Source organism: Rhagoletis pomonella, unplaced genomic scaffold (assembly GCF_013731165.1).
Source record: "Rhagoletis pomonella isolate Grant_MI unplaced genomic scaffold, Rhpom_1.0 Rhpom_scaffold_00006, whole genome shotgun sequence".
Classification (NCBI taxonomy): Eukaryota; Metazoa; Arthropoda; class Insecta; order Diptera; family Tephritidae; genus Rhagoletis; species Rhagoletis pomonella.
The window spans coordinates 62226648-62236807 of record NW_023458560.1 but is presented as its reverse complement, the minus strand read 5'-3'; the positions used below and the strand labels follow the sequence as shown (position 1 = coordinate 62236807).

The 10160-nt window shown below is 38.4% G+C and overlaps 1 protein-coding gene across 1 annotated transcript; it reads left to right on the top strand.

The window, feature by feature from the left end:
- The first annotated feature begins 6152 nt into the window (after positions 1-6152).
- Positions 6153-7629, top strand: LOC118741083 (derlin-1-like). The gene is made up of 4 exons (XM_036472910.1): positions 6153-6631; positions 6696-6847; positions 6909-7019; positions 7083-7629. Exons 1-4 carry the CDS (start codon positions 6281-6283, stop codon positions 7222-7224), a joined length of 756 nt encoding a protein of 251 aa, XP_036328803.1. The 5' UTR covers positions 6153-6280; the 3' UTR covers positions 7225-7629.
- Positions 7630-10160: the final 2531 nt, after the last annotated feature.

Below are 10160 nucleotides of genomic sequence, written 5' to 3'. Positions count from 1 at the left end.
AATGCAAACTTAAGAATAAAATATATTTTCGAAGCTGAAAAATAACGAAAACATCTGGTAAAAACACAGAAAAACTCCAAAAAATCCCGAAAATAATACAAAAGGACTTGAAACCCTCCCGATAAATCCCAAAAAATTTTCGAAAAGCCACAACAACAAATTCTGAGTTACCGAAAACATCTCGAAAATCTCAAAGATTTCCATAAGTTTTTCCAACAGTCTCAAAAAAATCATAGAAAAATCTTAAAAAATTTCGAAAAATCTCCAAGCATTCTAAAGGTCCTGAAAAGCTACTGGTAAATCTTAAACACCTAGAAAATCCCTAAAATTCACAAGAAAATTCTGAAAAGTCGTGCAAAAAATCTCGAAAAGTACCGGAAAATGTTTTAAAACTTCTCGATAAAATCCGAAAAACACCCGAAAGTCCCCACACTACCAAAAACCTAAAGGTAACAACAAAATTCTGACAAAAATCCAATAAAAATACTGAAAAATACCGAAAGCATCTCGAAAAGTCCCGTAGAATCTCAAAACATTCTCCATAAGTCTCGAAAAATACCGAACAAACCCGAAAAATTCTGAGGGAGATCTCAGGAAACTCAAAAAATTCCGAAAAATAATCTTGTAAAGTCAAAGTATCGGAAAACATCTCGAAAAGTTCTAAAAGAAATGCGAAAAAGTTTCAAAAGGTCTCGAGGCAATCTTGAAAAGTCCAAAAACCGAAAATATCCCGTAAAGTCACAACAGAATTTTTAACGTTTTTTAACCAGAAAAAATACATTAAACTTGAAAAATTAAAAAAAAAGATTCGAAAGTGGTAAAAAAATTCGGAAAAGTTTCTCAAATGTCTAAAAGTCTTGAAAAACTACCAAGTAGTCCCAAAAAAACACAACAGAAATCACGAAAAATTCCAAAAAAAAAAGTTCCTGAAAGTATCCAGTAAACCCAAAACTGCCTACGACCACATCTTTATTCTCCAAGGACTTTTCAGTCTGCCTTCTGCGACTCTGAGGAGCGTAGAGTGTAAGCAAATTGATTTTTATACAAAGAGTTTTCTATAAGAAAACCAGCCATGGTTTTTAGTATAAAGAACCTATATCTAATTGGTCGATGTTGCTTTGGTGAATCCACTGGTCTATCTCCTTCGACTTGGGATGTGCCGTTGTAGGTTTGTTCTAAATAGGTATTTTTAAAGGGCAACTGTTGAGAAAGTCCTTTTTGGAAGTGAGTTTGGAAAATGTCGTCTACTCTAGGTGCTTTGGATAATGGGATAGCCCTTCTGAACATATTCTTATCGGATCGGCCTGTGAGTACACATACATATCTACTTCAAGCTGCACAGGGCGATATTCTGGGCTATTGCTGAAACCATCGTAGTCCGATTTTCGTAAAATGTACTGAATCCGAATTGCTCACTCAAAGTTATGCTTCGTTCGTTGCTATTCGGATTCAGTGATAGCATCTTCGTAGATTTCACGAAAATTCGGACTACGACAGATTCAGTGATAGTCCTGTTTATCCCAGTGTCGAGGTATTTCGCTCCTTCGTAGCAGTTTATTTTAGAGCAATCCGTGTAAATAGCTGATCTGAATGTTCAGAAAATTGAGTGTTTCTTTCTGTTCTTTTCTACTTCATTCTCCCATCAGCAATAATAAGCACATCCTTACGTGCTTATGTATGTATGTATGTACATATGTGCGTATGAATTCTCACTGTGACTGCACAATGAACTTTAACACTTGACATTTGACGATTTCTCTCTTTCTTTTATGGCAATTTCAATAATCGAATAAATATGCATTCACTTCAAATTTGCAGCAGTCACTCAAAATTCAGATGCATTCAAACAGAGCAAATATGTCTGTACGTAAGTTTGTAGATATGTACATACCAATAAATACATATATGTATGTGCATATGTACTCGAATGTACTGTGGCGGGAAAATAAATAGCGATGCGACATTTTAACAAATTTTTTGATGCTTTGCTTTTGTTTATTTAATGTTTATAATTTTTTTATGAAAGCATAATTCATTATCTAACAAAAGCCGTGTAAGTCCGAATTTCGAGTTTTTAACGAAAATTAGGAAAATTCGACAAAATTTCAAACTTTTTAATCAGAAAGATTTAGTATTTGGTGCCAAGTTTAAAGTGAAAATAAAGAATACCGTTGGTTTATGGGATTTTTTTTGCCAGTGTTGTGCATTTCCTTCATTAAAAAAAAAAAATTTTGAAGAAAACGAGGGAAAAAATTATCAAAAATCAACGGGATTTTTAAGCAACTTGACACTTTGAAATTTTGATTATGAAAATATCAATTTTTTCTGATTTTTCTAAAAGGTTTGAAATTTGGACTTACATGGTTTTTGTTATATAGCGAGCTATACTTTCATAAAAAATATTAAACATTAAACCAGCAACAGAAAAATTGCACCAACTTCTTAAAATGTCGCGTTTCTATTTATTTTCCCACCACTGTATGTATGTAGATATGTTAGTACGAGCAAACTCACAATGGTTAGGCAAAACGTTACAATTACTGTTTTTTTTTTTTTGGTCTCAATACACAAGTCTATTAAATTTTTTAGCTAAATGAACTCCAATTAACTAGAAAACGCAACGTAATGGAAAAATGCACATTGAAGTGGCTGACATCATTCAATCAAATATGCTACGATTTTGCAGCGAGCAAAATTATCAGTAGATACACAGTACGTATGTATGTATGTATGTATGTACATATGTATATTAGCAAATAATTTACAATCCCCTAAAATAGCAAACGCCAATTTAATTTACTAAGAAGTATCCCTTAAAAAAAAAAACGATAAGTCAAATCAGCGTTGACTTGAATAGGATGCGTTATTGCATAACAAAGTAAACTACTCGAGCATAACCACAGCGACCGTTTTGATAAAATTTAGTCTGTTGACGAAGCTTATGCCACACAGATCTTTTAACGATGTGAACTCATGAGCTTTTACAAACTTAAAGCTGGACCACTGCAAAGAAGGTGCACTACTGTTTCCTGGTCATTTTGTTTCTGCCGCTTCTACATAAGTTGTTGTAAGCGACTACCAGGCTTCTGGCGTGGTGGCCAGCCGGTCCATGCCCAGTAAGAACCGATACTAGCCTCTCAACGTCAGGTCTGGGTTTTCCTAATAAGTTTCGTAAACTGGGCTATACGGCAGCTCGCTACATATGACCCGATATTGGAGGATTGTGGAGAGAGATTTCCCGAGTTCCGATCAGGCGTAAGAGCCGGTCCTTGCTTGAGCCCAATGAGGCAACCTCCATGGCTAACTCTTCTGCAGCCTTATTTCCGAAAATGTTGCGTTGGCCAGGTAACCAAACTAAGTCTAATTCGAGCTGACCACTAAATGTGTAGAGAAAGAGAGCTACACTCCTTCGACTTTTTGGTAAAAGCCGTCAGACCCAAAGCGGCCGAGCGAACTAATCTTCCTAAAAATCACTTGCAAAGTCACACACATGAATTGATCTTTTTCCATCGTTCCATATTTGAACCGTAGGCGTAAAGATAAGGTATCCAGGCCTAGGTGTCAAGTTCCCTGTCCCAGTCGGTTCTGCAACGTACCGTCTGCCCTAAAAGGCCTGTGGATTTATTTTTCACCTCGTTTGTAGTCGGTAAAAGTGGATATCTTATCTTGGATAGTAATAGAGAAATTATACTGACACATATGCCCGATCGTTCTTCCTTTCCATATACACAGACCGCTAAGTCTTACAGCAGATACTGACGCTGTGTACATTACGTGAAAGGTCTATAAGTAAGAGATTTGTAATAACATTGAGGGCATCTTTATGAGAAGTTTTTAGAGTTATGCCAATCACGCGGCCATTTGAACTATGCCCAGTTTTACATCGTTATCAGAACAGAGAACCGTAATATAGGATGGGTGTATATCAGAACTAGAGCCTTTGCATAAGGACCATATATCTTCCCGAAAATCCGCTAAAAGGAGTAAAAGACTATGCTCGCTTTCTTTACTCTTTATTTCTATACATATGTATTTTCCAACTCAGCTTTAGATCCATCATGTCTCCCAGATACTTCTCTCGTTTAGATAATCGCAGGATTTGGCCAATCACTTCTTCCAGTCCCTCCTTTCCCCTGGTTTGAGCTTGTGTGGTACTGAGATGATGGTGATAAGCCAAAAAAAGTGGAGAGATCACTCCACCCTGAGGCCAATGGTAATCAACTATTATCACCTCTGCATGGTGGTAAGCCATGCAGAGATCGCAGAAGACTCCGGAAGCAGTGTCCGGAGGATGCATCAGACTAGGCCGAGCATACTTTGAACTTCCATCAAATTATAACTTAAGAAAGTTTTATTATATGCAAGTTGAGAAGTGCATGTACATAAATTTCATTAATTAAATGAAGAAAATTTTTGCACATGCAGCAGTACATAGCATGCATTTAGGCGCCTGGTGTTAGCAGTCGCGCCTAAACAACTAGTTAAGGGCTGTACGCCGTTTGAGGACTGATAAAAGGGCTAATTAGGTGTTAGATCCCATTCCTGTTATAGCCTCCCAGTAGGTACGTTCCTGACCTTAATAGTATTGGAACCTACTCCCAGAAAGGGCCTGGGTCCGCTGGTAGTGACGGATATCCCCTTTTCGCGAGACAGAGAGCCATCGTATTAACCGGTATTCCCTTGTGGCCTGGTACCCATGCTAACCGTATGTGGTTGTGTCTTCCAAGGGAGTTAAGTTTCTGAATAAACTCAAGGAGTAATAAGGATTTGATTTCATATGATAAGAGAGCTTTGAGCGCCGTCTGTCAATGTATGTAGATATAATTAGCTCAGATAGAAGGTGGCAGCGGTATTTCCCCATAGGAACAGGTATCCTGCTTCTGTGTTCGAAGATTCGAGCTGTCTGTATGCCTATGCAGGGGGCACGCTTGGAGGAGTCCAGCTTGCATAGCAGCGAAACTGTATTTTAGATTTCAAATCATGCTTCTGCCTATGTCATCTCTAGGAAGTTGTACCAGCGGGATGGCCGCTTCTCAAATGATTCTCTCTGTAGCATGGCTAGATGAGTTCTTTTGGCGGCCTATTCAATGGTTATATGAGGAGGCTTCATCTCCAGGATATTCCTTTCAGACGTTTGTGCACTATTAAAGCTCTCGTGGCTTTGGCGTTGGTCGCATCATTCCAAGCTTGGTATCTAAGATTACCTCCAGAAGCTTGTCTTCCATGACGACATTGATCACGACCCTGTCCAAAGTTATGTTCCTCATTTCTAACAGGGCTGTTTTCTACATAGTGAACGGATTTATGACGGTTTTGGCTGTATTATTTGCAAATCCGAACTTGGCACATCATCCTTACATCAATCTTAAACCCCTTTGAATAATATCACAGAGGGTGATCTCAAACAAACCTCTGGCAATAATGAATATGTCATCCGCATATCGTTGGCCGCGGATGCCATTCTCAGAGAGAAGCTGAAGGAGTTCATCCACAGCTAAGCACGGCCTAGGCTGCCCGACCTCCAGCTCCTTTCCAAAGGTAGAGGCATCTAAAAGCATACAAAAACTCGTTAGTTCTTCATTTCGAATTCGATTTGAAACATATGTATGTACGTAAGTTGTCTACATAACGGAAACACAGATAATTTTCATGTTTTTTTACTCCACTGCATTTCAAACTGTTGCGCAGTCAAACCAGAGAACGTAAATTTATGTTGCCTGGCCAGCGTTGCCCAAAATTTTTTCTTTTCTCCTTCAAATTTGGTAACTTATTTTTCAATTTGGTAACATTTTGATAACATTTGGGTGCTACATGTAAAATAGGCCAAAACAAGTTCTAATTTCACATTAGGAAGTGGGCGGTAAGCGTTTCCTTTTATAGAAATACCAGGAATTTAAGCGTTCACGCAGATACGCTGGTGGTCTGAAAAGCTTGGTGCCTTCGGATATATGTACAGACATATCAATGCACAGTTCTGCGCATAAAATAAGTTTGGTAATTTTTTGTTGAATTTGGTAACTTTTTCTGATAATATTGGTATAAAAAAATAAATATTGTGGCAACACTGTCCCTGACATCATTTTTTGTATTTCAAATAACGTAAATTATTTACGTTCTCTGCGTGATTGTAAAAGATTAGGACACGTAAGTTTTTTTGTGCCAATCTGTCATATTTAAGAAAAACAAATTCACGCATATTGTTCGCTGCGATTGTACATTTTCCGCAAGCTAAATATTTATAAATTACTTTTACCTAAAGTAAATAAAAGTGCAAGTAAAAATGACCGATCCTGGTCAATGGTATAAACAGTTACCTCGTTTCACACGCTACTGGCTAACAGCCACGGTTGTGCTCAGTTTGCTGACCCGCTTCGATATATTGCCCTTGGAATCAGTGTACCTAAGCCGCGATGCCGTTTGGGGGCGCTTGCAATTATGGCGATGTGTTACCGCCCTATTCGTCTACCCGCTGACATCAGCGACGGGATTCCATTTCCTCATCAATTGCTACTTCATCTCGCGCTACATAGCACAGCTGGAAAAGGAGCAATTTGGGCGCAGCCCAGCTGATTACCTCTACATGCTGCTGATAGTTGCCGTGCTAGCTAATATTGGTGGCATGTTATTTAATGTAAGTAAATACATAGTTATTTATGCATTCCAAAGTATATTACATCATCTATTGCTTTTTATAGGTATATTTCCTCATGGACCTGTTGGTGGTATCAACAACATACATTTGGTGCCAACTAAATAAAGATGTTATTGTAAACTTCTGGTTTGGCACACGATTTAAAGCTGTCTACTTACCGTGGGTGTTAGCGATTATGGAGCTAGTATTCCAAGGGTATATGACGTGGTCTTCAATTTGAATCCGATGACTAATCGTCTTTTATTTCTTTTTTTAGGTCTATTGCGTCGTTAATTGGCATATTTATTGGACATTTCTATTACTTTTTCAAATTCCAATATCCACAAGAACTTGGTGGCAATGCATTTTTAGAAACACCGTTTCTGCTGTAAGTATATTTGGCAGCAATAGTATTATGGTAAGCTCTTATGAATTATTTCCTTCCAATCAGAAAACAATATGTGCCGGATGTGAGTGGTGGCTTCAGCGGTTTTGGTGAGCCACCGGTGAGTCGCGCACCTCAGCGACCAGCACCTGGAAATGCGTATTTCGGCAACACTTGGGGACGCGGTAACCAATTGGGACGCAATTAAGTGGTGGTTGAGCTGAAAAGAGGTAATGAAGTGGAATATATTACAATGCAAATTTCTAAATTTGGAAAGATATTATTATGTGGAACAACTTTTATTTAAATCACCATATTTGTAAGCGTGTATGCATACATGCATATGTGAGCAATCAGTGCACTATCATTTGTGCTCTTTCGATTGACATACTTAATTTGCAACATCTCATTTCTCCCACTATTTCTACTGGGTGCACTGAAAACAACGCATTATATGATAATGATATCATCGTCGTACATACATATTTAAATTTAGTATAGATTTTGGTATGTTATTAATATTCACACAATGGTATGTGATGGTAATAGCTTTGTAAATAGTGTAATAATAAAAAAGAACAGATTTATTATATTAACAATTTATTAAAATTAATATGAGAACAAATAATTGGTATCAAAATATGAAGAAAACTACAAATATACATTCAAAACTAGTATGATAGAGTATTTTTCGCAAACTCACCGTGTATAATTTTGGATTTTTCGATGCCACAGAATTTACAGCGTATATGTGCACAACCGGTAATAGTACGTACAGCACTTTATTTGTCGCTTCAATTAATCTGGATAGCTTGCGATCCCAGCCAGCGCCATCCACAAACAAACCCTCAACGAAAACACCCTCTTTTGGTGTTTTTTTGCACTCTTCGATGCCCAGTTTTAGCACATCATTGTACATGGTCACCTGATCCATCAGAGTATCTAACCAATAGAGTTTGGGTCCTCTGGTTTCCGGGACACGTTGGTATTGAAGGAGAAGATATACACAAATATGCCCATGGTCTATGTAGACGTCAGTTAGGGAGGTAAGTATATACTCTGATGGCCAAGCGGTGGTCAGGGCCTTTAACGTAATGGTGATGTACTCGAAACTGGTGGTCTAGGATTAGACACTCTTTCCTCACAGCAACTTTACTCTCTTATAGTCCTAATTTGGTTTCTACGTTGCGGAAAGCTGCATGGCCAACAAATAGCAAGGAAATTTGAAGTTGGGCGCACTTCTGTTGTTATTGTAGTGGCACCACTAAGGCCGGCCTAAATCAATTTGTAAATACATCTATCATTATCGTCAAGCTCAGCTAACGATATGATCAGAAAACGTGCTATTTCAACGTGGTTGAACCGGAAGGATAATGATGTTAGCGGGGTGGGCTTGAGTGGGCATGTGCAGAGGTGGTTGGCGTCGTGAAGTGAATCTATTCATGCCGGGCATTCGTTAGGTATATCGGGTCGAGTATAGATTGGTATGAATTCAACCTACAACAATATACAGAGTGGTAACTGGGCCACTTACGAGCTCCATTTGTTCATTATTGAACTGATGAGTCTCATGTCAGTTCAGCACGAGGTGAACACTAAGATATGTTTACTAGCAATATCCTTCTGGCCTAGGGTGGATGGGGGCGGTCGAAAGAGCTCATTGCACTTACAAAGCCGAAGTTGGCGGGGTTTCTTATAGGTAATTGTCCAATTAGTGTTCCACCGGAAAGGTTAATTGTCTAAAAACATAAACAGACGGCAGCGTTGATCCGGATCAACTCGGGAATTAATTGCAGTTGATCCGGATTAAGACCGAGTTAATCGAGATCAACGCTGCAGTCTGTTTAAGCTTTTACTTGATGCCTCCTGCCGTAAATTACAGAAGAATTATGAGGTGGAATCCCCTCTGTAGTTTAAATTAGGCTGTCACCATTACTTAACCTAACTTATGATCTATGTTTGTATGTGCGATTCCGGGGATCAGCCAAGCTAACCTTACCTAAGCTGCCACCACGTTTAGTAACGGTAAAGAGTCAAACAAGCCGGGTACATACATACGTACATATGTGCATGAGACCGGACCAGAAAAAAAGTTCGCTGTTCACTCCTCCGTCGAAAGTATTTTTGAAAGGTAATTTCGAAAAAAAAAACTTTTTTTAGCCGAACGCAGGGTCGCTTTTTTACATTTTTCGTCGTGTCATCAGCATTTGCAATCGGATCTTACAAATATTATATATCGATGTTCTTATCTCGAGAAGGCAATTTTTTGACCTCAAGTCCGCCATTCTGGTACTTACCCACCACCATATCTCAGTCCTTTACACCCTAATTGGCTTACATGGTCTTTGTTAGATAACGAGCTACACTTTCGTAAAAAATAATAAACATTAATACTAAACATAAAATAATCGAGAGGAATAGCCAAAGAATGCTAAAATGTCTCTTCCCTATTTATCCGTGTATTGAAACACTTTGGTCCAACATTTTCACCAAGAGTTCACGTTCATGATTTTTAGTGACGCATTTGCCTTCTAATATTACGGTTTGGTGGTTGTCAGAAGGCACGTTTGCCGTCTTAAATAGCTTAGCAAAACTGTACATGCACACAAAGATACGTAATAGTTTCGGTGCATTTGAAAGGCGCCACCTCCCCTTTTCAAATAACTCCAATTTTCTCTCAGAGCATGGGATTGATTTCATACATCTCTATACCATTTTCGAGTAATTTACCCTGGGAGGTGTCACGTCCCTTTTTCCAATAGCCCCAACTTTTCTTCATGACCAGTCGCGTTTTATATATCTTGTACATACCAAGTTCCAGTACTCTCCCATGAACACTTTCAGAGATATGCAGTATGAAAAATTCGATGTGTATGGGAAGTGCCACGCCTCCTTTTCCGATAACCACAATTTATCTCCATGAGTATGCGATTGCTTTCATATATCTCCATACCAAGTTCGAGACCTCTTCCATGAACATTTTCCGGGATATGCAGTATGAAAAATTCGGTTTGTATGGGAGATGCAACGTAACTTTTTCCAATAACCGCAATTTTTATCCATGAATATGCAATTGTTTTCATATATCTCCATGCCATATTCGAGTAGTCTACCATAAAGACTTCCAGAGATGTGTAATATGAA